The sequence below is a fragment of the Cibotium barometz genome, chromosome 5 (assembly GCF_041138505.1).
Source record: "Cibotium barometz isolate CiBa-2024 chromosome 5, ASM4113850v1, whole genome shotgun sequence".
Lineage (NCBI taxonomy): Eukaryota > Viridiplantae > Streptophyta > Polypodiopsida > Cyatheales > Cibotiaceae > Cibotium > Cibotium barometz.
Window position 1 is genome coordinate 54,304,911 of NC_141050.1, and position 24,108 is coordinate 54,329,018.

Genomic DNA, 24,108 nt, shown 5'->3' on the forward strand with positions numbered 1-24,108 from the left:
AGCTTTGCCCCTCCCTCTTTTGCAGGCCCCTCCTCTTCTTTCAGCTTGTAACATGCGGCAGCTTCGGGGAACTTTTACTTGTGAATAGAATAGAGAAGCCAGTGTGTTTCAACTTACAAGAACGGGACAAAGAAAGAAAGGAAGAAAGAAAGTAATGTTAACATCTACGAATGGCCCAAAGGGTCTATGAGACCAAAAGGTGATACAGTACTGCCATGGAAATACTAAGCCCTGAAAGAAAATAACTGAACTGCTGCCAGCACCTGTGGTACAAATGCATGGCACTACATGAGAGGGAGCCTCGCAATGATCAGCTGATGGTTATACCATTCTCAGCCAGTACAGATCTGATGGCTGAGAGGATGTCTGGCCTCTCTGATGGGAGTCTACCCTGGCATTGGAGAGCATCCTGGATCTGGCAGGTAGAGGATCGTGATCAGAGTTACCACAGAACACCATTTCGCAGTAGGAGCATATCAGTACCTTGCGTTTTCAGCATACATACAGTTTTCAGCATACACACATATCATCGTTTTGCTACAGCCCTATCGTTGAAGGTAAGACACATTCATTCATTCATTTTCAGCATATACACACAGCCTAGAACAGTCCCAATCAGCCTCTTCTCTCAGCCTCAGATTTGCAACCTTCCTACATCCATTGGGAAGAGTGCATAGGCTTGAGATCGGTCATCATTGGTGCTTCTACAGTCGTGCACAGTTCAGCCCGACTCTTGGTCCTCCGAGATCTTGCGGTTGGCTTATCATCAGTCCAAAGTCAGTCTCTTCAAAGTAATAAAGCAAATACTATTCCGGTAACGGGATAGGGGGCCCTTCAGTGGGTAATTCAGGACCCCATAGGTTGAGATTGAGGCAGGTAGGGCAGCACGGATCCCCAGAGCAGAGAGGATATGCAGACTATGCCAGGAGGTGGTTGAGACTGAGGAGCATTATGTATGCAGATGCAGAGCATATAGTGACATTAGAGAGAGATACACCACCATCTTCAGTGGACATCCCTCACTCCGCCAGATCATGGAATCCGCAGACCAACGCAGATTTGGCCAGTTCTTGCTAGAGACACAGCGCCACAAAGAGGCACTGCTACGGACTCATACCACAGGGAGAGGTGGGCGACAGCTCCAGCTCACTGATTTCTTCCAGAGATCTATCCCACCCTAACATAGGAGGGGGTTACACTTCAGCGCGCTGCGGACCTCCGAGCCAGACGGAGACCGAGAGCACCACGCTACCAGACTCCCATACTACATCAGAGAGAGATCACAGAGATATGGACTCGACATCAGCACCATATCCAGGAGTGGCTAGCTCACTTACACTCACACCCGGAGATCATGCTCCGAGGGATTTTTGCCTCGCCATCGCCTATGTATGACATATTACACCCTCATTATGGTATTGGTTGGAGCTAGACAGATCTGCATTGCATTCTTGTATACCCTACGCATATAGGTTGCATATTGAGCCTCTAGCAGTAGTGCTCCATCCATCACACCCCCCCCCCCACTAGCTCAATACTTTCATAGTTTATTTCATGTTCATTTTGCCCTTTTTTTTTCTGGACACCCAGAGGACATTGACTGTTGTACATTGATTTGTCTCATAGGTCGAGTTCGGCCTCTAGTAGACGTTAATACAGCTTTCTTTCTCTCACATATAGAGGGGATCCTATGGAGATTGTCTCATCCTATGTCTACCTTGGTGTCACTTTCAGTGGCCCACGCTTTACCATGCTTCCCGCAGCACATGCCAGAGTGACACGGGGATATGCAGCCTTGAGCGTACTTGAGCAGCAGTGCTTCCAGGCACATTTCCAGGAGCCCAGGACGAAGGGCTGGCTTTTTGACACCCTCGTCACACCAGCCTTGATGTAGGGAGCAGCTTTCTGGGGGCCAGATTTATCCGATGAGGATTGGCAGCGAGTTGAGAGGCCCCAGGTCATGATGTTCTCCCGTATGATCCGCAGCAAACCATCAGTCCCACACCAGATTATCCAAGTAGAGTTTGCTGCAGCCCCGATGGTAGTGGAGGCACTCTTCCAGACAGTCACGTACCTTCATCGCATCAGTCACATGGATCCCCACAGGTACCCGAGGCTTGCCCTGGAGTCCTCCAGACAGCTAGCACTTGAGGGGCACTCTGGAGTATGGTATGCACTGGTTTCCACTTGGTTCTCAATATACGGGCTCTCCATGGACCGCCTACCCCCCCTTCAGTACAGTTTGGACTCCCCTTTTTTCCGACTGTCTCACGAGGATACCAACCGGGTTATCCGGTCAGATCTTCTTAGCCTCTACACACATTGCACATGGATCACACCCCCGGAGCTCCCCACGAAGATGCACTTTTACAGAGACCACTTCCTCACACTCACTCAGGATGGATTCATCCAGCAGCCGGGCTACTTGAGTGTTCACATGTCCCATGCCATGCGGATTGCGATTGGCCAGATACGGGTTTCTTCCCACCGACTCAGAGTGGAGACAGGTAGAGCTGAGCGCATCTTCAGAGCCGGGAAGCTCGTACGAACACCCAAAGAGGAGAGGATCTGCCGACTATGCCACACAGAGGTTGAGACAGAGGAGCATTACATATGCCGCTGCCCAGTATACTATGAGATCCGTGGGAGGTTTTACCGTCTATTTCGTGAAGGATTCAGTCCACTCTCCAGGATCATTGACTTCCACGACCAGCGTTGCCTGGGCCTCTTCCTGCTTGAGCTCCGCAGACACAGGGCCCAGCCACCCCGCCCCCTCCCTCGACAGCCAACCATCACCAGTTTCTTCCGGACCCAGGAGGTGGAGAACACTGACATAGTGGATCTTGTGGACCCTCCACGAGCTGCTCTGAACTACCTCGCCCGAGAGGAGTTACCTCGGACCAAGCCTCTGCACTCCAGCGTGCCCGACGCCCTCGACCCCCCCCCCCTCCCCCCCCCGTCGGCCACGATCACCTCATCAGCTCCAGATCCAGGACATGCTCCACCGCCATCGAGCTACCTTTCCACGTGACATAGCTGAGGGAGACCTCTCGGCCATACTCGTCAACCCCATGCTTGACATTTTGGAGAGTGGTATACCATCTACTCGGAGCTGATGTTGCTCCCATGTTTTTATGTTCTTAGTATTCCATGACGAGTTTCCATGGACAGTTTTGTATCACCCCAGTGAGACAGCTATATTTATGTTTTCATTCTGTTTTATTTTCCATTCCATGATGAGATATGCCATGGACATTATTGTACCACTTTGGTCTCATAGGCCCATTGGGTCTTTAGTAGACGCTTAATCTCTCTCTCTCTCTCTCTCTCTCTCTCTCTCTCTCTCTCTCTCTCTCTCTCTCTCTCTCTCTCTAAATCTCTTAAGTTTGAAGTCATAAAAGTGGATTGCTAAACTCACAAAACTCAGGATACAGAAGGCGGTGTGAGACTTCTGTGATGACAGGATCCTTAATTACGAATACTTCCGTTGCACGTTACACTGGTATCAGATTCAACTTGTCCACACACCCTGCATCCTAGCGTGGGGGCATCTTTGGATGGTCAGATTGCGTTCCAGCACGACCACCGACGTTAGTATCATGTCTACAGAGAGGAGAGTACACATCAGCCGGAAGACGTCTCCGCCGAAGGAGACCTTGCTCTTCCGCCTACTGTAGATACCATAGCTCTACTCAGAGCTCAAAACCAGCTTCTTATGGAGCGTCTCCAACTTTTGGAGGCGACAGCAGCTCGACCTCCTCCTCCAACAACCCCTGACTACATCTCCCTCTTCTTCCAGATGGAACAACAAAAAAGAGAACACGAGGTTCGACGGAGAGAAGAAAAAGCTGAAGCTGAAGCAAGAAGAAAAGAAGAAAAGGCTGAAGCTGAAGCAAGAAAGCAACAAGCAAAAGCAGATAGACGGGACTATGAGGAAGCCCAACGCAGGGTCGAAGAAGACCGGCGTCAGGTTGAACTCACCACTCGGGAGCACCAACGAGAGCTCGATCGAGAACGTATGTTACTCAAGCACCAAAGGGAAAAGGAGGCCATACATCTAAGGTATCAGCACCTCTCTTCAGTTTCCCTAGCCACAGGTGCCACCAGCCACCTACCCGCAACATCGACTACCGTCATTCTAACTCAACCAAATTTTAGTAAGTATGATGGTAAGTGTGATCATTTAGCAATTAATCAATTCATTCATCAATTTACTCGTCATTTTCCTTTAGCTAGGATTACAGATCCTCAAGATAGAGTCCACGTAGCGGCTCCCCACCTTACGCGTGAGGCAGTCACTTGGTGGCAGCATTGGTCTAGTATTCATACAGACCAGACCACAGGTGTCCCAGCTTTTCACTGGGATACATTTGTCCATGACCTAAAGACTAGATTTCTCCCGTCCCAGTATATGACCAACCTGGCAGATGAGTTCTATGGACTCAGACAAAACGGATCACCGGTGCTTTCGTTTTCCGGAAAGGTTATAACTTTAGAACAACAGTTAGGGTTATCTAAGCAGGCCAAGATGGATCAATTCATTCGTGGATTAGATCCTAACATCCGGTTCACAGTTCGCAACTTTGAACCTAGTACATATGACCAGGGCTTTGACTCTGGCTCAAAATGAAGAAAGGAAGATGAACGGAGGCAAGCCTAAGCAATCGTTTGCAGTCTAGTACCAAACCCCAACAGCAGCAATCTAGTGCACAGCCAAGGATAGGTAATGCATCTTCTAAAGATGCTAAGAAGGACAGTAGTAATAGCTCTAGTTCAAGGGGTAAGAAGGATAAGGAATCCAAGCCTTAAAAAAACCCTGAGGAAAAGGCTAACGCAAGCATCACTGGAGGTTATCTTCCTCCAGAGGAGCAAAGGAAATATCACTCAGAAAACAGATGGGTTTTCTATCGTACCATCAGGCATGGTAAGAAGGATTGCCACAAATGGCAAGCGGAGCAAGCCTCCAAAGCACCTTCTGCCACAGTTGCCACAGCATCTCCTGCTCCTCCAACCCCGCCTACTAACACAAATGCAGTTCAACTTTTACCTTCTATGCATCCTATGCCATGCGTGGTATTTGATGCTAAGCAAGAGGGTGAGAGCGATGCTGCACAGAAAATTCTCATCTGAGCTTATGGCTCTGCCAAGGGCCGACAGTTTGTAGTCCTATTTGACATGGGCAGTTCTGAGGACGCCATCTGTAACGCGCGGAGCTCTGGGTAGTCTTCTTTCAGCCCTAAACACTCTTGAAGACCTTCTGATGCAAAAACGCACCATGATGCAAAAACGCAGGTAGAGAGAGAGTAGAGAGAGAGAGTAGTGCTGGAAATTCAGTATATACTATGTACAAAAAGGTACATATCTGTACAGCCATGGGCTGCCTTCATAAAAAGGTTCTTATCCCTAGAATCTGTCCCCTATGGGACCTCCTATGATCCAATCCCCTAGTGGGAGAGAATGACTCAAACATGGAGCACTTGGTGGCTTTTATAGTGTTCTTGGACATTGTGTAAGCTGCTGGAAACTGGCCGACTGCTGGTCGGCCAGTTCTAAAAGCATTAAATGCTTATTAAATCAGCCAACTGGGTGTTCTTGCATATTCACGTCAGCCGACATGCTTTCTGGTACAGCCAGCAGCTCCTTTACTCAGCCGACTGTACCCTGGTTCTTCTCCACATCCAAACTGTCCACTACTGCATCTTGTGCTCCACAGTCTGACTCTATCTGGTTCCTAGTCTTTTATCTGTCTGCCTCTTCTGGATCTAGCCTTGAGAAGGTCCATGGCATTGCTGATGCACATGACATCCCCCTCTGCTAAACTTGATGACGGGAATCCAATCTGCTCTTGGATGACTGTCATCATCCCAATCCTGTTCCGAAGTCCCTCTGTCATCATCCATCCCTGGCAAACCTTTTCTCTGAAAATCCGGTCTGTTCTCCAAACCACTCTGTCTCTGATGAAGATCTATGCATCTGGTCTTCCTCTAGTCCACAATCCTTTCCTGCCCTGATTCTGAACACCGTCTTGGTCTTCGTTCCTGGAACTGAGTCTGGCACTCTCACATCACCCTTGGAGGATCAACCTCCCTTGGGACCGTTCCCTTAGAACCCATCTGGCTCACGGAACTGACATCCCCATCTGGCACTGTGGAACACCACCAACAAACCTCCTGGGAGTTCTTCCCGATCTGTGTTCCCGCCTTGGGCTTCGAATCCGTGTACTTTCCTGTACCTTGGACCTGTACACCATCATCTGGGACTGATTCAGTGTTTAGCTTTGCTGAGCCTGATGCTCTGATAGCAATGTAACGCGCGGAAGCTCTGGGTAGTCTTCTTTCAGCCCTAAACACTCTTGAAGACCTTCTGATGCAAAAACGCACCATGATGCAAAAACGCAGGTAGAGAGAGAGTAGAGAGAGAGAGTGAGAAGTGCTGGAAATTCAGTATATACTATGTACAAAAAGGTACATATCTGTACAGCCATGGGCTGCCTTCATAAAAAGGTTCTTATCCCTAGAATCTGTCCCCTATGGGACCTCCTATGATCCAATCCCCTAGTGGGAGAGAATGACTCAAACATGGAGCACTTGGTGGCTTTTATAGTGTTCTTGGACATTGTGTAAGCTGCTGGAAACTGGCCGACTGCTGGTCGGCCAGTTCTAAAAGCATTAAATGCTTATTAAATCAGCCGACTGGGTGTTCTTGCATATTCCTTGATGCGCCTGCTGCCACGTCAGCCGACATGCTTTCTGGTACAGCCAGCAGCTCCTTTACTCAGCCGACTGTACCCTGGTTCTTCTCCACATCCAAACTGTCCACTACTGCATCTTGTGCTCCACAGTCTGACTCTATCTGGTTCCTAGTCTTTTATCTGTCTGCCTCTTCTGGATCTAGCCTTGAGAAGGTCCATGGCATTGCTGATGCACATGACACCATCTCTCCCCAATTGGCTAACAAAATGAGCTGTACATTAGTACCATATCATTCGGATGTAGACGGGTTCACGCTTGGTCTCCGCACCCACATACCTCAGAAGGCACAGCAGTTTGCCTTTGTAGTTCAAAAGGCCTCATTCCAATGAGATTTCATCGTCTCGCCCCTTTTGGGGTGTGACATGATCTTAGGAATCCAGTGATTTCGTCAATATGAGCCTATTCCCGATTGGGGGCAGGACACTTTTACTATCTGTAAAGGTTTTCCTGACCCTGTCATGATTTGTGGGGATAGAAGCATTCTTGGCATCCCATTGATTTCTCATCTCCAGGCCCGACGAGCTATCTGCAAGGGAGTGGAAGGGGCACTACTTTATGTTCGTACTGAGACAGCCTCTACCTCATCAGTAGCAGCTATCTCAGCTTCAATCCCACAGTTAGCCGACCTCCTGTCTAGACACCAAGATATTATGCTTAGGGATGATCTCCCGCCCAGTCTCCCCCCATCTCGTCCTGAGGACCATCATATCGATTTGGTGCCTGGATCTGAACCTCCTAGCAAGTTCCGGGTTCCCCTATCGTCTTTCCAAGACTTTAGAGGGTGAGTTAGAAAAGCAACTCCTGCGAGCCGGATTTGTTTAGCCTTCTTCCTCACCATTTGCTGCACCCATCCTATTCGTCCAAAAGAAGGACAAGTCTGCACGCCTTTGTGTAGACTACAGGGCATTGAATAAACTCACCATTAAGAATAAGTTTCCTATGCCAAGGATTGAGTACATTTTGGAGCGTTTAGATGGTGCAAAATTTTTCACTAAGATCGACCCCAAGAGTGGTTACCATCAAGTCCGCATTTTCGAAGCTGACGTTCCAAAAACAGCTTTCCAGACAGAGCGTGGTCACTACGAGTTCGTAGTCATGCCTTTTGGGCTTACCAATGCACCCGCAACCTTCAATAAAATGATGTCCAAGATTTTCGCAATCCTCATTGGTAAGTGTGTTTTCATATTTCTTGATGACATACTTGTCTTCTCAGCCACTGCGGAGCAGCATGAGAAAGATGTGGAGAAAGTCTAGCAACTTTTGCGAGATAATGGACTCTACATAAATGCCAAAAAGTCTATCTTCGGCGTTAAAAAGAGGTTCAATACTTGGGCTATATCATCGGTTCCGATGGGATTCGATTGGACCCCTCAAAGGTTCAAGAGATCTTGGATTGGGACATCCCTCAAACCGCCCAAGACATCCGTTCTTTCGTAGGTCTTTGCCAAGCCTACAGCACCCATGTTCACCAGTTTTCCAACCTTGCAACACCTCTCACCAACTTGCTCAAGGGGGTGAAGACTCATAGAAAAAAAGTCACAGTCACAGGCAAGGCGCTTGATGCATTCCGTGCACTCCAGAAAGCTGCCTCAGAAGCGCCTGTTTTGAAGTTAGCATCTTGGGATGAACCTTTTGAGGTCATTACCGATGCCAACAATGTAGCCACAGGTGCAGTTCTCCAGCAAGACAATAGACCCGTGGCCTACTACAATCGAAAGTTGGATGTCACCGAGAAGAATTATTCGGTTTATGACAAAGAGCTTTTGGGTGTGATCACAACGCTCAAACATTGGAAGTCTTTCCTTTATGGACGGGTTTTCACAATCAAAATAGACCACCAAGCACTTAAGTGGCTTCAAACCATGCCAAGTGCCCAGCGGAGTGATCGGCAAGCCAAATGGAGTCAGCTCTTCCAACAATTTGGAGGATGATCGAGTACATCCCTGGTAAGCATAACCCAGTCGCAAATGCTCTTAGTCGAAAGGCCAGCATCCACGTAGTGCAGGAGTCTACCATTCTCGAAATCACAAGGAAAGACTTAGATAGCATGAAAGACCAGTATGTCGACTCCCCAAAGTTTAGTACTCAATACAATTTGGCCATCACTTCGGAGCCTGGCCATTACTCGGTGCAAAATGGTTGGTTGTTCTACAAGAACCGTCTCTGTGTCATTCGGGAAAAGCGAGCAGCTCTTCTCCATGATACCCATGACTCCTTAGTTGGAGGACATAGAGGTATCAACAGTACCCTCGAGAAATTGGAACGGTCCTTTGTCAGAATGCACAGCCAAAATGAAGACAACTGCTGTAGAGAGCAATACACAGATGCAAGAGAGAGAAGATAGTGTAACTCTGCTATATATACACCAATAAATCCCGGAGTGCTGAACAACTAGTGTGGGGGGGGCAAGGGGCCATTTTATATGGCCCCAGGATGCTGGTCGGCCAACACTAAAACAGCCGACAGCAACCCAGATGCCCACGACCAGCACAAAGTCCAGTCGGCCAGCATAAGGGCAGTCGGCCAGGGCTGGACAACAGGTCGGGGCCCAGGATCCAGTCGGCCAGCAAATGGAACAACCGACAGGAAGAGAACAGCCTCCCACACGTAGCAAAAAATGGGAAAAATACAAGAAGTGAGGAAAATGGGGAAACACCAAAATTGGGCAGGCACACCCACAACAGAGGCCCTAACATAGTGTACAGACAGGAGATGACTGCTAACACCCCCTCTCAGCTCCTGGATGTGGAACCAACCCCAGTGAGCTAGAGTGCCGCCGGAGCATAGCCTGAGGTAGAGACTTCGTGAAGAGGTCCGCCGCATTGTCCTCCGTCGAACAATAAAGAAGCAAGATGTCACCAGCCAAGATCTTCTCACGAACAAAGTGATATTGTATCTCTATGTGCTTGGTCTGGGCATGGAAGACCGGGTTCCGAGCAATAGCGATACAGCTCTAGTTATCGCACTGGATGACCGTGGGCTCCTTCTGTGGAAACCCAATCTCGCCAAGCAACCTCCGCAGCCACACAACCTCGCAAGCATAACCACAAGCAGCCCGGTACTCTGCCTCTGTCAACGACAAGGCAATAGTTGGCTACCTCTTGCTGCTCCATGAAACCACTCCTGAGCCAAGGGAAAAACTGTAGCCTGATGTGGATGTCCTCGTGTCTGGATCTCCTCCCCAATCTGAGTCACTCCAACCTTGGAGTCGAACTCGTTCCTTCGTGTCACCTCCAGCGGTGTAGAAGAGTCCAAGATCCTTCGTACCCTGCAGATACTGCAAGATCCGCAATCTTGCGTCCCAATGAGGCTTCAACGGCGTCTGCATGAATGAGCTCAACCCCCCCATAGGAAAGCTCAAGTCCAATCTGGTGTTCAGCAACCAGATCAATGAACCAACCAGCTTCCGGTACAGAGAGGCATCAACTGGCTCACAAGGATCATTCACTGTAAGCTTCGTGTTCGGGCATGCCATGTTTCCGAAAGAGATATAGGTTGGGATCTGCAACCGATATCTGAAATCCAATCCGTAGAAAAAAGGAATCAATCTTCTGATTCCAAGCCCTGGGAGCCTGCTTAAGACCATACAAGGCCTTCAGCAACCTGTAAACCAGCCCCTTTGATCCTGGAACCCCAAAGCTTGGAGGCTGCTCAACATACGCCTCCTCCTGCAGGTCACCATTAAGGAACGCAGATTTAGCATCCATCTGATATACGGGCCACCGCTGAGAAGAAGCAAGGGCAGGAACGGTCCAAATCGTGGTCATCCTCGTTGTCGGTGCAAAGGTATCCTCATAGTCGATGCCAGGCCGCTGAGCATAACCCTTAGGTCTAGCATTGTGTTTGTCCACCGATCCATCTGACGTATACTTGGTCTTAACAACTTACTTGACACCAATGACAAACCGTTTTGACGGCTTCCGTACCAACTCCCAAATGTTATTATTCTCAATGGCATCCAATTTTACCTGCATGGCTTTCCTCCAAGTATCCTGTGCAAGGGCTTCCTTGACGGAAGTGGGCTCTTTGTCCCACATGATACGAGACATTAAAGCATAGTTTACCTGTAAAAGCTCCGCTGAATGACTTTTATCACGAACTCTGTGCGATCTTCGAGGTCCGTCCTCTGTGGTCCATTCAGAGGGAAGCTCCGTAGCACCTGACTCCCGAAGGGTGTCCACCAACCACCTGGGTACTCGAACAGAACGCAGAGCCTCCTGCTGGTGCGGGGGCTCATCTCTAGCTGCGAGCTCAACCTCCTCAACTGACTGAGGCTGTCCAGCTGGAACAATCGACTGGGAATCATCATCAGAATCTTCTGGGTCTCCAAGAAGTGGTGGCTCATCAATAGTGGAAACCAGAACATGTTCATCAAAGACCACATCCCTGCTGAGAACAACCTCGTTCCTCTCTGGATCATATAACCTGTATCCCTTGGAAAGAGAGTTATATCCCACAAAGACAAGCTTTTGGGACTTTGAGGCAAGCTTCCCCCTCTGCTTCTTCGGAATGTGAACATATGCATCGCTCCCAAACACACAGAAATTGGAGCCATCAAGTTTCCTACCAAAATATGCCTCAAAGGGAGTCATGTTCGGTACTGAAGTCGTCGGAGGACGGTTGAGGATATGGACAGCTGTAGCCACAGCCTCTCCCCAAAGTGGACGAGGAAGATCATGATGCTCCAGCATCGTCCTCGCCATCTCCACCACAGTCCTATTCTTACGTTCAACTACTCCATTCTCTGACGGCGAACCTGTATTGGCCAGCTCCCGCTTGATGCCATGTTCTGCACAAAATCTCACGAAAGCATTGGAAGAAAATTCACCTCCTTTGTCAGCCTGAAGAGTCTTAATCTGCAAGCCAGACTCTTTCTCCACCATCACATGCCACTCCTTGAACCAAGCAAAAGCTTGGTCCTTATGTGAAAGGAAATAAACCCATGTGAATCTGGAACAATCATCAACAAGCAACATAAAGTACAAAGAACCTCCCAAGGATGCTATCTGCATAGGTCCACACAAGTCAGTGTGTACCAACTTCAAAGGTTTCGAAGCCCGCCTAGAAGCCTGCTTCGGAAAAGATTCCATGTGCTACTTACCACGAATGCAAGAACTATAGCGTCCTTGCCTGTTGCCAACATCTGGCAAGCCAACCACCATCTGGTCCCAGAAAGCTCGCCGCAGCGCATCCACATTCAAGTGGCCAAACCGAAAGTGCCACAAATCACCAATCTGAGAGCCTATCAAAGAGGAGAGTGCGGAGAGTTTGTATATACCATTCTCCACACCGCCTTCCCAAACAACCTGGCCAGTCTCGCGGTCCCGTAGAGCAATAGAATGCTCCTCAAACTCCACCCGGAAGCCAGTCTTGCACACCTCATGCACTAACAATAGATGAAAACCAAGTGCGGGGACGTAAAGAACACGAGAAGAATGCTTCCCCCCTCTACCATTGGGAATGATCTCCATCCGGCCCTCACTCTGTATCGGTATGGTGGAATTGTCGCCAATGAAAATGCGACCTCACTGCCGTTTCAAATCCTGAAAGAAGTCACGGGAAGGAGTCATGTGCCTGGAAGCACCACTATCAAGCATCCATTCCCGAGTATCCTTTGCGGTGAAGCCAACTGCCTCCTCGCTCAAAGAAGATGAAGCATCCGTGTCCAACATCTCCAAGAGCACAAAGGCTGGAGTCTTTGCAACTGAAGCTGAAGAAACAGCACTCTTCCCAGTCCGCTTGGGACACTTCCTCCAATAGTGGCCTTTCTCGCCACAATCATTACAGGTCCTCTCGGCCTTCAGTCTCTCTCGTTCTGAATCAGGCTTCTTCTCAGAAGACTTCTCCGATGAAGCCTTCCCTTTGCCCTTGCTGTTGTTATTACGGCCTTTTGACCGTTGGCCAGTTAAGGCCTCAGAACCTCCACCCTGTGGAATCGCTCTTCCCGGTCCAAGAAGGCTGGGTTACTTCAACCTTTGCCTATCCCTGACAGACCTTTCATCGACATTTCTATGGACTTTGTAGGGCCTCTACCAACATCCATCGGATCCCATAACACTCAGTGTTTTATCATTGTGGATCGCTTCAGTAAGTTCTACATGCTCATCCCATGCAAGCAAACGGCCACAGCGGAGGACGTAGCCCGCCTCTTTTTCAAACATTGGTACCCCATTTGTGGTTTGCCTAGCACCATTACATCAGACAGGGATTCCAAGTTCACCTCGCATTTTTGGAGGGCATTGTTCGAGAACTTTGGAACCAAGTTACAATTGTCTAGTGCATTCCATCCACAAACAAACGGCCAGATAGAAATCTATATCCAGTTGGCCTTTGATGCAAGGTTGCTGCCGTACGTACGTACGGATCCATACAGTATGGTACAGCCGTACGGTACGGTACCGTACTGTACGGATCCGTACACAGTCATTTAAAAAAAAATATGTGGCGTGTGTGGCGAGGCCCAAATTCAGGTGATTGTAGATAAGCGACCACGTTGCACTTTATTTTGGGCATTTTGTGTGTACTTGCAAAATCAAGTGTCCTGTGTGTACCTGCAAAGTTTTGCAAAGCAAATTTCAAGTGTGCGCACTTCTCTGGAGACCTCCCACGAGTCCTTTCCTCGCTCTCTCTCCCGCCCAGACTTCATCATGCCACCCGAACTGGGCAATCCACACCAATGTCCTGAGGGTTGTTAACACCCCTTCTCAGCAAGGGTCAGGTACTCGGCTATGGGCGTGCAAGTATTGCGGGGAGCAGTACACTAGCACCATAACTCGCGTCATCAAGCACATGACAGGTATCGGGTGCACCAATCAATGTGATCCATGTGATAAAATACCACAAGCTTTGAGGGACCAATTGATTGCGGAGAATTGTCCTGCAATGGGTGGTGCAAGCAGTGTTAGAGGTGGTGAAAGTACGCAAGATGCTCTCCATGATGCTTTTATTGGAGATGTTACAGGTTCAAGTACACTAGATGAGGGTGAAAGCCTTTTGGCTTCAGCCCAATCCACCACAGGCAGGAAGAGGGCATGTATTGCCGATGATGAGGACCTCCTGCCACAAGATGCGAGAGGTACAGGGGAGGCGTCAAAGCAATCCACTCTGCCTTCTTGTATCTCATCACAAGCTTGGGTAAAGGAGCGGCAAAGGGTGGCAGAAATGGAGATTTGTCGTACTCTTATTGTGTGTAATATATCCTTCAATGTGTTAAGGACAGACCAATGGAAAAGAATGGTGAAAGCAATTGCGCAGGTAGGGCCTACTGAGACGTGGACAGGTCTCGAGTATACGAAGATGCGTACATCCATGTTGGATGAGCAGAAGGCCTTGATAGACAAGGCGCTCACTCCTGTGAAAGCAGGTTGGCAAGAGTTCGGATGCACTATTATTTCAGATGGGTGGGCAGACATTCGCAAGAGGCACATAATCAATATCCTTGTGTCATCTTGCTTGGGCACCTATTTCTTGCGTGCCGTGGATGCAGGGAGAGCAGGAGACAGGATCATAGGGGAGTTCATTTATGGCCACATTCGACATGCTATCCTTGAGGTTGGGGAGGACAATGTTGTGCAGGTGGTGACCGACGACGCCTCTAACTGCAAGGCAATGGGTCAAATGGTCGAGGCAGAGTTTCCACATATAGTGTGGACTCCTTGTGCTGCCCATTGTCTTGATTTACTTATGGAAGACATTGGGAAGCTTGTTTGGGTGCAGCCCATTGTTGCAGATGCTGTAAAGATCACCACCTTCTTCCGCAAGAAGCATCAGGCTCTTGCCATCTTTCGGAGCCATAGCCCTTTGGATATGGTGAGACCCTCCAAGACCAGGTTTGCCTACATATTCTTGGTCTTGGATAGGCTCTACAAGATAAGAGATTCACTATCATCAACAGTTGTGGATCCAAGGTGGCGACAGATGCATCATTCAGAGGATGAGCGTACAAAATACTTGCAGAGGCGGATTCTGGATGATGATTTTTGTAAGCAAGTTCATAGCCTTTCAGTTGCACTTAAGCCCGTGTATGTCCTTCTCCGACTTACAGACATGGAGGGCTCAACTTTGGGGCTGGTCTTTCATTTGTTTATGCAAATGAAAGACCATGTTGCTCAATGCTCCATGATGACTGCTCAACGGTAAGCAATAGTTCTAATTTCTTCCTCTTTCTTTGATTTTTATGACTTCTCGATTCTCGATTCTCATGACATGTCAAGACTGACATGTGTAACCTAAGACATGTATTTTCAATCTCTCATTTTCAGCCGAGGTGAGATCTTGGACATTGTAGACAAACGGTGGACATTCATGAGGCGTCCCATCCATGCGATGGCTGCCATGCTCCATCCTCTCTACAGGTCGCCAGAGCTATGGAATAATACTGCTTTGAGCATGAAGCAGTCAGAGTATGTTGGAAGGATGTTCTCAGAGGAGGAGGAACTTCAGATCGATAGAGAGTTCACCACGTACATGAATGGTATTGGTGCTTCATTTGCGAGACCTGTGTCATTGAGGAAGAAAGCCATGAAATTCCCTTTGACATGGTGGCACTCTTATGGAAGGGTTGGTCTTCCAAACCTTTCACGCTTTGCTCTTCGTGTTCTCTCTCAGGTAACTTGTAATTAATCTCTAAAGTATAGTCTTCGGAAGTGAAGCCTGATGTTTTAGCATTAAAAGATTTACAAATTTGCTCGCATTGCACTCATTTTTGCACAGGATTGCTCAGCTAAAGCATGTGAGCGGAACTGGAGCTCATACTCTCTTATACACACCAAGATTCGGAATCGCCTTAGTACTTCTGAATTAGAGAAGTTGGTGTACTGCAGAGCTAACATGAGGCTCGTGCGAAGCTACCATGCTTTGGGGTCACCGAAGCAGGTATAAATTGGACTCAAGAAGAACTTAGAAGTAGAAAATTATTTCTAGTTCAATGAATATCCAATATGCAATTTGTGGCATGTTTAAACAGGTTGATCCAACACTACTCAAATTGGTAGATGAACCCAACCCGGAGCTTGTGGATCGGCAAATTAGAGATGAGCAAGATGAGATTTTGAGAGCTTTACATAGAGAGCTTGAGAGTGTGGATCGTTGTGTGACCCGCTCACGTGCACGATCTCTCAGCATTCCTCTACGCCAGGCAGCTCCAGATCCAGGCTCTGCAAGACGAGAGAGCATTCGCAGGGGAAAGCTTCCAGTTCGTCGCACCCAGCAGAGGCGTGCAAATGAGGCTGTCCAACTCATTCACACTCAGATTCCCAAGGCACATGACGAGGATGCACTAGAGCTTGTTGTTGCTGAGCCAGAGTTCGATGAAGAGGGCAATGGTATCAATGATGGAGGCATGCTCTCTTCAGAAGACTCATCATCTTCATCTGATGATGAGATTTGAGACTCTTGCGTCTAGAGTCTAGACAACTATAGTGTTTCATTGTTTTGCTTTTTGCACTTGTGGACCAGGACGTGTGCTGTAGACATGATATTTGTACTCTCTTTTATCATCTATGACTTTCATGGTTCTTGCTTATATCACTATGACATGAGGTATTGTGTAATGGGCTTGGTAACTAATTTAAACTTTAAGTAATGAGGTTCACTCTTTATTTTAAGTATTTTGATTGCTATGTCTACAAAATATTCAGGTTTCTAGGACTGTTTACAAATGGTACGTACTGTTTACGCTTAAAATTTGTTCCGTACAGAAGTACGTTCCGTACGTACTGATAGCGTGTCGTACACTACGTACCTTTCCACCTTGCTTTGATGTTCTCAAGTCATATGGTCATGACCAGCAATCCAAATGGGAAAATTATCTTCCATTGGTCCAAGCCACATCTTGAACGATACTCATTCATCCAGTGTCGAACAGACTCCGTATATGAAGCAGCCTTTGATCGCCGTTTCTCTTCTCTTTTGACGAGATTGGTGTCTCCATCTCTTGAGGCTAACAAAACAACGGAAGCATTTTAAAATCATTGAGTCAGTTAAAGACCTCTTGACCAAAGCCCAGGAAGCTTATAGCAGACCGGCAAATAAGTCTAGACGAGATGTCCACTTCAAGGAAGGGGATTGGGTCTATCCGCGTATCATGAAACAGAGATTGAAACAAGTGGGCAAACGTTGTCCCAAGCTTTCTTTCCGTAGTTTTGGACCTTTTCCAATAGTTAAAAAGATAAGTGATGTCTCCATGAAGTTAAAGTTGCCTAACAGTTGGACAATGCATGATGTTTTCCATGTTTCTTGGCTTTGATGTTTCAAATGAAAAGCAGCCAGACGTGCTAGATGAAGCAGAAGTCATCGAGCCTGAGCAGATCCTTCTTCATCGTTGGAAGCATGGTTCCAATCGAAGAATACGTCAGTTCTATATAAAGTTCTGAGATCGAGGTACCCACGAAGCCATTTGGCTAGACGAAGAGTTCTTTCAAGAGTACCCCCAATTGTTGGCGGACTACTTGGAAGCCATGAACCTGCCGCCAAGCTAAGCAGGAGGGAATGTCACATGCACTCTGCACTGTCGTGCATGGTGACAAGATGGCTCATCATCATCAGTGCAACATTGTACAGTATTAGCACCCTTTCGGATGCTAATTGTCGTACAACGTGACCCCATTGTAATCCTCAATCCAGGATATGTCAAGCATGAACTACGTATGTCATTCCTCAGCCTTAGACAGTCAGTCAGTCACTCGAAGTCCCTTAACCCACTTGGAGAGAATCATTCATGCACATAGAAGTCATAGAAGCCTTAGGGTTTGCATGAGTTCATGGTTGCATTTTGCATATCATCCATCCCATAGGCACATAAGACCACATAGACCATGGCAGAAGCATCAAAATATTAATCAGCATTATTCCAGTATTTTTTCCATATTTATTAGTATTTAATTACCATTTTACAGCATTTATCACATTATTCTAGTCGTGTAGAATTCATGATGCAATCGGCCAGCTCTGTAGCCAGCCGACCAGCATCAAAAGCCCATATAAATAGCTCAGCATTTGCACCATTCATGGATATCATCATTCCTTGGAGTCAAGCGTTTCCCTTCAGCACAAGGAGCATCAACGCATGAAGCCTACAGCCCTACATCAACAAAACTCAGCATTCACAGCATTCAGCCAGTAGGATCATATCAGTACCTTGCGTTTTCAGCTTACATACAGTTTTCAGCATACACACATATCATCGTTTTGCTACAGCCCTATCGGTGAAGGTAAAACACATTCATTCATTCATTTTCAGCATATACACACAGCCTAGAACAGTCCCAGTCAGCCCCTTCTCTCAGCCTCAGATTTGCAGCCTTTCTACATCGCATAGGCTTGAGATCGGTCATCATTAGTGCTTCGACAACCATGCACAGTTAAGCCCGGCTCTGTTAGCACACTCATCCCCAATTTCTGCCCATTTCTGGTGTCCTTTTGGTCCCTTTTGCATGGCCCTTGATTGTGGGCTGGCCACCCGTATTTTATATATTTTTCTGGGATTTTTCCCAGCCCGTATGGTTTTTTCCCAGTCGGCCAGTTCAGTCCTCCAGTCAGCCAGTAGCTCCAGTCGGCCAGCACTCCCCACCTACACCTATAAACAGGTGGGCTGGCCTCTCAGTCTTGTATCTTGTCTTGTACATCTTTTGCTCCCTCACTTATGAGACTACTTGTGTCTCTTGCTTGGGACTATTTTGCTTCAGTATATTCAGCATAGTTGCTCCATATCTCTCTCTCTTGCACTCTCTATTCAGCACACTCTAGTGCCCTTTTGCTTCCGCTCTGTGCACTCTTTCATGGTATCATCGCTCCCGGTTCAGCGATTCCATCTGCTGCCCCAGATTTAGCCCTATTTCCAGCCCCTTAACCTCTGCATTTTTCTCAAACTTGCAGCCTTCTTCTTGCTGCGTTTTCTGGACAGCTTCTGCTGGTTGTTCTCCTTCAGTTTGGCTTCATCATTTGCAGCCAGAAGGTAACTTTTTCATCAGCGTTTCATTCCTACTTGGAGTTTGGATCTAGGCGGCCTGTTTTTCAGGACAGCAGCCCCTTTTTGGCTGCGTTTTCCTCTCCGGTGGACATTCCCTTTTACAGAGGGGGTTTGTGGTGTTTCGGGTTTTGGTGGCACCCTTGGTACCTGTGGAGGACACTTCTTCTTCAGAGATTGTGCGTTTTTTTTTCTTGAGGAGAGCCCAAGCTACAGTCCTAGTTGATGCCTTTCCCTCTTGCACCCTCTTACAGCATATTCCCAAGCCCTGTGTGGTTGCCTTTTCTCTCTATATCAAATCTGCATTTTTTGCTTCCCTCTTCTGGTGGCCTCAAGGTTGGAGGTACAGTCGACAGAAGCTTCTGCGTTTTTTGCTACAGGAGGGTTTTCGGGTGCTGTCCAGCCTCTTACGGCTGCGGAGGAAGGGACCTACATCAACGTTTTCTGATTTGGACAGTTTTTTATCTTATGAGGTTTGGTCCTATTGGTTGGATCAATGATGATAGCTTCAGATTTGGCTCCCGTGCCACTTTCTTGTTATTTCCTAGATGAGGCAGACAAGTTGGATGGTGGTAACTTTCAGTCATGGAAGTTGCAGGTTACTTCTATTCTCAGGGAGTATGGTTTGATGGAGTTTCTCTCGTACAAGAATCGGTGCTTGCCGGACCTTGCCTCTGCGGAGGATGTGTCGGTGGAGGAAGACTGACAGACAAATCTATGGCTTTCTCCTCCTAAATTGTCAGGATTCGGTTCTTCGACACTTCATCTATGCTCCTGATGATGCTTCTACTTTCTATGTGTGGCAATTGCTTTGTGACCTATATGGTGATGCCAGTGATCGGCAGATGGTTTCTGTTTCTCCTATTGCCTTGCCTTCAGTTTCTGTGCATACTTCTCCTTGCCAAGATGATTTCTCTGGTAATGTTTTTGAGGAAGACAGTAGGCTATCCTTGCTCACAGCTTCTGAGGGGGATTTGTCTCCTATTGCTTTGCCTCCTACTCTTTCTTCGACAACCAGTGACGAGGATGTGTTGCTGGTCCCTTTGCCTTCTATGGAGGAGCCTGCTTCTACGCTGTGTGATGCTATTGAGGAGGCTACTACTACGTCAGTTACCACTACTGTGAATGTTCCTATTTCCCTTACTTTGTGTGAGGATTCTCGATTGTGGTCAGGTGTGTCCGCGACCGTGCCTAGGGCACAGTGGTACTTCCAGGGCTTGAAGGATTGGGATTTAGATTTGGTTGGGCTTGTGGAGTCCCGACATCAGTTTTCAGAGGGGGCAATTGAGTTCTTACATCTGGCGAGCCGACCTTCGAGGAGGATGCTATTGTACAGCATTTAGCTACTCTTGGTACAGAGTTGGAGCAGATGGACTATATTTCTTTTGAGGGTATTATCTTCTTGGAGCTACAGGCTTCTAGGGATTTCTGTATCACTATGTTTACATTTGGGTTTGGCACCGATATTTGGAGCAGCACGACGCAACCTACATGGTTGTTTTCTTCTAGAGGAGCAGTGTACCTGGCAGCTTGTTCTGTTGCTTTTGTAGCTGAGTTGCTGTGGAGATTGCTTGTGGAACTTTCCTAGTACCGCATTCTTTTGTCTTTGACAAAGGACGACTTCTTTGGCTTCTTGGAGTTTGTTCAGCATCTGGTGCTGCTGAGAGGGGGTGTTAGCACATTCATCCCCAGTTTCTGCCCATTTCTGGTGTCCTTTTGGTCCCTTTTGCATGGCCCTTGATTGTGGGCTGGCCACCCGTATTTTATATATTTTTCTAGGATTTTTCCCAGCCCATATGGTTTTTTCCCAATCGGCCAATTCAGTCCTCAAGTCGACCAGTTTAGTAGCTCCAGTCGGCCAGCACTCCCCACCTATAAATAGGTGGGCTGGCCTCTCAGTCTTGTATCTTGTCTTGTACATCTTTTGCTCCCTCACTTATGAGACTACTTGTGTCTCTTGCTTGGGACTGTTTTGCTTCAGTATATTCAGCATAGTTGCTCCATATCTCTCTCTCTTGCACTCTCTATTCAGCACACTCTAGTGCCCTTTTGCTTCCGCTCTGTGCACTCTTTCAGACTCTTGGTCCTCTGAGATCTTGCGTTTGGCTTATCGTCAGTCCAAAGTCAGTCTCTTCAAAGTAATAAAGCAAATACTATTCCGACACCCACGACTACGGAGGAGGGCATCCCAGCATAGACGGAGGTTGCAGCGGCGGATTCGGATTATTCTTGCGAGGCATGCGGAACACCCAGTCAGGGTGCTGACCACAGAGGATATTGAGGAGATCCGCCAGCGTCCGATGCGGCACATATTATGAGATGGAGGCACCTCCATAGTGTACCCCTCCGTCCCACATGATATTGTATCCCCTCACTATATTCCACTCACCTCCATAGCGTACCCCCCCCTCACTATATTCACACCCTATAAGGGTTTCTGTTTACCTTCCAGTTCCAGTTTCATTTTCTAGGTGCCAGTAGTATCATCTTTATTTTTCATTTTCTGGGTTTTTTTATCCAGACATTGTATCAGATCCACCATGATGTAACTTTTGGTCTCATAGGTCATTATGGCCTTTTGAAGACGTTAATATAACATTTCATTTCATTTCTCTCTCTCTCTCTCTCTCTCTCTCTCTCTCTCTCTCTCTCTCTCTCTCTCTCTCTCTCTCTCTCTCTCTCTCTTCTTATAACTGTAGGACAATCAGTTTATTGTACTTTTTAGTCTCATTTAGTTGTTCTCTTTGATGAGACACCAACTTCATATGTACTCTCAGTTTTGGTCTCATAGGCCATTATGGCCTCTTAGAGACGTTAATATATCATTTCATTTCATTTCTCTCTCTCTTTCCATTGGGCCATCAGGGCACCGACCACGCTCCCAGGGAGTCGCCACAGATAGAGCACTTATCTTATGTCGTGCTCATCGGCGGCCATGCCCACTAGGATCCCGACCACGGCATCCTCACCATCGCCAGATCAGAGCCATTATTGCTCGGCATCGGAGGCGCCTACCTCACTTCTACGACCTCTCCATTCTAGACAGCCCCATGGCAAAGATACTTGATCTAAGGAGAGGGCAACACTTCAACTGATCAGCATACATGGATCTACCTGATATACATCTTTCAGTATTTTCCAGTATTTTCTACTCAGTATCATCTCGGAGTCTTACAGTTCTGTTCTTATAACTGTAGGACTATCAGTTTTTTGTACTTTTTAGTCTCATTTAGTTGTTCTCTTTGATGAGACACCAACTTCAGATGTACTCTCAGTTTTGGTCTCATAGGCCATTATGGCCTCTTAGAGACGTTAATATATCATTTCATTTCTCTCTCTCTCTCTCTCTCTCTCTCTCTCTCTCTCTCTCTCTCTCTCTCTCTCTCTCTCTCTCTCTCTCTCTAAATCTCTTAAAGTTTGAAGTCATAAAAGTGGATTGCTAAACTAGGATACAGAAGGCAGTGTGAGACTTGTGTGACAGGATCCTTAATTACGAATACTTCCGCTGCATGTTACAGTGAGGTTGAGGGGCAAAAGAAAGCCCTCATTCGTGCTTATGGCATAGCGAAAGGAGAACGATTCATTATTCTCTTCGATATGGGAAGCTCTAAGAATGCCATTGTCAGAATACGCAGCAGTGATGATGACCAAATCTGGGAAGACGAGCAAATGCAATGCAGAAAAACAGCACGAGAGAGAGAGAGAGATAAGAGGCGTGTAACTCTGCTCTATATACACAAAGAAGATCCCGAATACAAGACTAAATGGCAAGAGGGCAGTGGGGCCATTTTATATGGCCCCCAGACTGCAGTTGGCCTGCATCAGAGGCAGCCGACAGGCCCTGAAGCTCCACGACCAGCCACAACCACCAGTCGGCCAGCTGTCATGAGTCGACCAGAATAGTGACCAGTCGAGTAGTACCTGAGAACTCCAGCCACCACATGGCAGCCACCCAAGCCACAGGAAAAATGGAAAAAATGTGGGGAAAAATACGAGTGAGGAAAAATCAGATAACACCTACAAGGGCGGCACACCCACAACAAAGGCCCTGGTGTCTACATAAAGACAGGAGATGACTTCTAACACCCCCTCTCAGCTCCTGGCTGTGAAACCAACCACAGGGAGCTGGGGTGCCGCCTGAGCAAATCCTGAGATAGCGACTTTGTGAAGAGATCCACCGTACTATCCTCCGTCGAACAGAACTCTAGCAAGATGTCATCAGCAACGATCTGTTCACGAACAAAGTGCCTCTAGATGACCGTGGGTTCCTCCAGTGGAAGCCCAATCCTACCATGCAACCTCACCACCTCACAAGCAGCATCACAAGCAGCCCGGTACTCTGCCTCTATCGACGACACGGCAAAAGATGACTGCCTCTTACTGCTCCATAAAACTGCTCCTGGGCCTAAAGTAGATCTCCTCGTGTCTGGATCTCCTCCCCAATCTGAGTCACTCCAACCGTCGAGTCGGACTCCGTCCATCAATCCCCCTACTGTGTAAAAGAGTCCATGATCCTTCGCATGCCGCAGAAACCACAAGATACGCAATCCTACCTCCCAAAGAGTCATCTGCAACCATGAGCTCAACTGCCTCATCAGGAACCTCCCGTCCAATCTGGTATCCATCAACCAAAGCAATGAACCATTCTGCTTCCGAGTCAAAGAGGCATCACACTGCTCACAAGGATCAACACCTATTACGGTGCAGAGCCAAGTCCTGGAAACCTGCTGAAGACCACGCAAGGCCTTCTGAAACCTGTCACACCACCCCCTCCGAATCCGGAACCACAAAGCCTGGAGAGTGCGCAACATCCACCTCCTTCTGCAAGTAATCAACTGCCACCTGCCTGGCTTTCCAAGAGGTCCATGTGGAAAGAACATCCTCATCTACAAGAGTTTCTTTGTCCCGAATACTACGAGACATCAGAGCATAAGATACCTGTTCAGTTTCCTCTGACTGACGAACACAAGAACCACCAACATCAGTACTGGAAAGTTCCTGCCAACTGCTGCCATCAACTGGCAAGCTATCCTCCATCTGGTCCCGGAGAGCCTGCACTTGCAGCGTATCCACACTTAAGTGGCCATTACCAGACTGCCACTCATCACAAACCTGAGGACCTGGGAGAGAGAGTGCTGAAAGTTTGTAAAATCCATTCTCCACTCCGCCTTCCCAAACCACTTGGCCTGTTGCCTTGTCCCGGAGAGCAACAAAATGCTCATCAAACTCCACCCGTACGCCAGTCTTGCAAACCTGATGCACTGACAACAGATGAGAACCAAGTGACGGAACATACAACGCCTCGGAGGAATGCTTCCCCCCTCTGCCACCATCGGGACTATCTCCAACCTGCCCTCACTATGAACTGGGATAGTGGATGTATCCCCAGTA

At 47.8% G+C, this 24,108-nt stretch overlaps 2 protein-coding genes across 3 annotated transcripts in view; one reads left to right on the plus strand and one right to left on the minus strand.

The window, feature by feature from the left end:
• The window catches only part of LOC147638651 (BTB/POZ domain-containing protein), a 46,885-nt gene that overhangs the window by 17,182 nt on the left and 5,595 nt on the right, over positions 1-24,108 (minus strand). The window lies entirely within an intron of this gene.
• Positions 15,083-16,335, plus strand: LOC147638652 (uncharacterized). Its single transcript, XM_086796151.1, has one exon. The coding sequence runs from the start codon at positions 15,679-15,681 to the stop codon at positions 16,138-16,140; it is 462 nt and encodes a 153-aa protein (XP_086652277.1). The 5' UTR covers positions 15,083-15,678; the 3' UTR covers positions 16,141-16,335.

Bases quoted from the DNA above. Each gene is read 5' to 3' on its own strand.
- LOC147638652 (XM_086796151.1), top strand. From the start codon at position 15,679: ATGAATATCCAATATGCAATTTGTGGCATGTTTAAACAGGTTGATCCA.